The 479-nt window shown below is 71.8% G+C and overlaps 2 protein-coding genes across 2 annotated transcripts in view; one reads left to right on the top strand and one right to left on the bottom strand.

Annotated features, from left to right (window-relative positions):
* The window catches only part of LMNB2 (lamin B2), a 43,087-nt gene extending 42,790 nt beyond the window's left edge, over window positions 1–297 (bottom strand). The window contains exon 1 of the mRNA XM_009284257.1: window positions 50–297. Coding sequence (XP_009282532.1) covers window positions 50–250 — 201 coding nt within the window. The 5' untranslated portion in view covers window positions 251–297. The remainder of the gene's footprint in view (window positions 1–49) is intronic.
* Window positions 177–479, top strand: part of RPL36 (ribosomal protein L36) — a 19,945-nt gene continuing 19,642 nt past the window's right edge. Inside the window, exon 1 of the mRNA XM_009284267.2 lies at window positions 177–239. Coding sequence (XP_009282542.1) covers window positions 192–239 — 48 coding nt within the window. The 5' untranslated portion in view covers window positions 177–191. The remainder of the gene's footprint in view (window positions 240–479) is intronic.

Raw genomic sequence — 479 nt, 5'->3', positions numbered from 1 at the left:
CCCGCCCCGGAGACCCGGGCGAGGGCCAGCAGGCCGCCCCGGGCCATACCTCCCGGGTGGTGACCTCCTCCTTCTCGGAGATCTTCAGCAGCAGCCGGTCATTCTCAAGCTCCAGCGCCCGCACACGGTCGATGTAAACGGCCAGGCGGTCATTGAGCTGCCGCAGCTCCTCCTTCTCCTGCAGGCGGGAGATGCGAGTCGGCGACAGCGGGGTCCCGCCGGGGGTGCCACGGCTCGGGGTGCCTGACATGGCGCTCAATTCGCGGGCAGGCGGGCAGCGGGCTCATTCAATCCAGCCGCACCGGGGGAGGAGGGAGCGGTAAGATGGCGGACATCGCCTCCCCCGCCGCCGCGCCGCCTGGGAAATGAAGTCTCGGCGCCAAGATGGCCGCGCCGTGCCGCAGGGCGCGCTGGGAGGTGCAGTCCCGGCTGGTCTCCCTTTTGTGAGCTGCCGGGGGCCCGGCGGGACCCGGTCCGCT

This window comes from Aptenodytes forsteri, unplaced genomic scaffold, assembly GCF_000699145.1.
Source record: "Aptenodytes forsteri isolate BGI_AS27 unplaced genomic scaffold, ASM69914v1 Scaffold300, whole genome shotgun sequence".
Taxonomy (NCBI): Eukaryota; Metazoa; Chordata; class Aves; order Sphenisciformes; family Spheniscidae; genus Aptenodytes; species Aptenodytes forsteri.
Note: the sequence above shows the minus strand (reverse complement) of the source record. Positions and strands in the feature narration are given on the sequence as shown.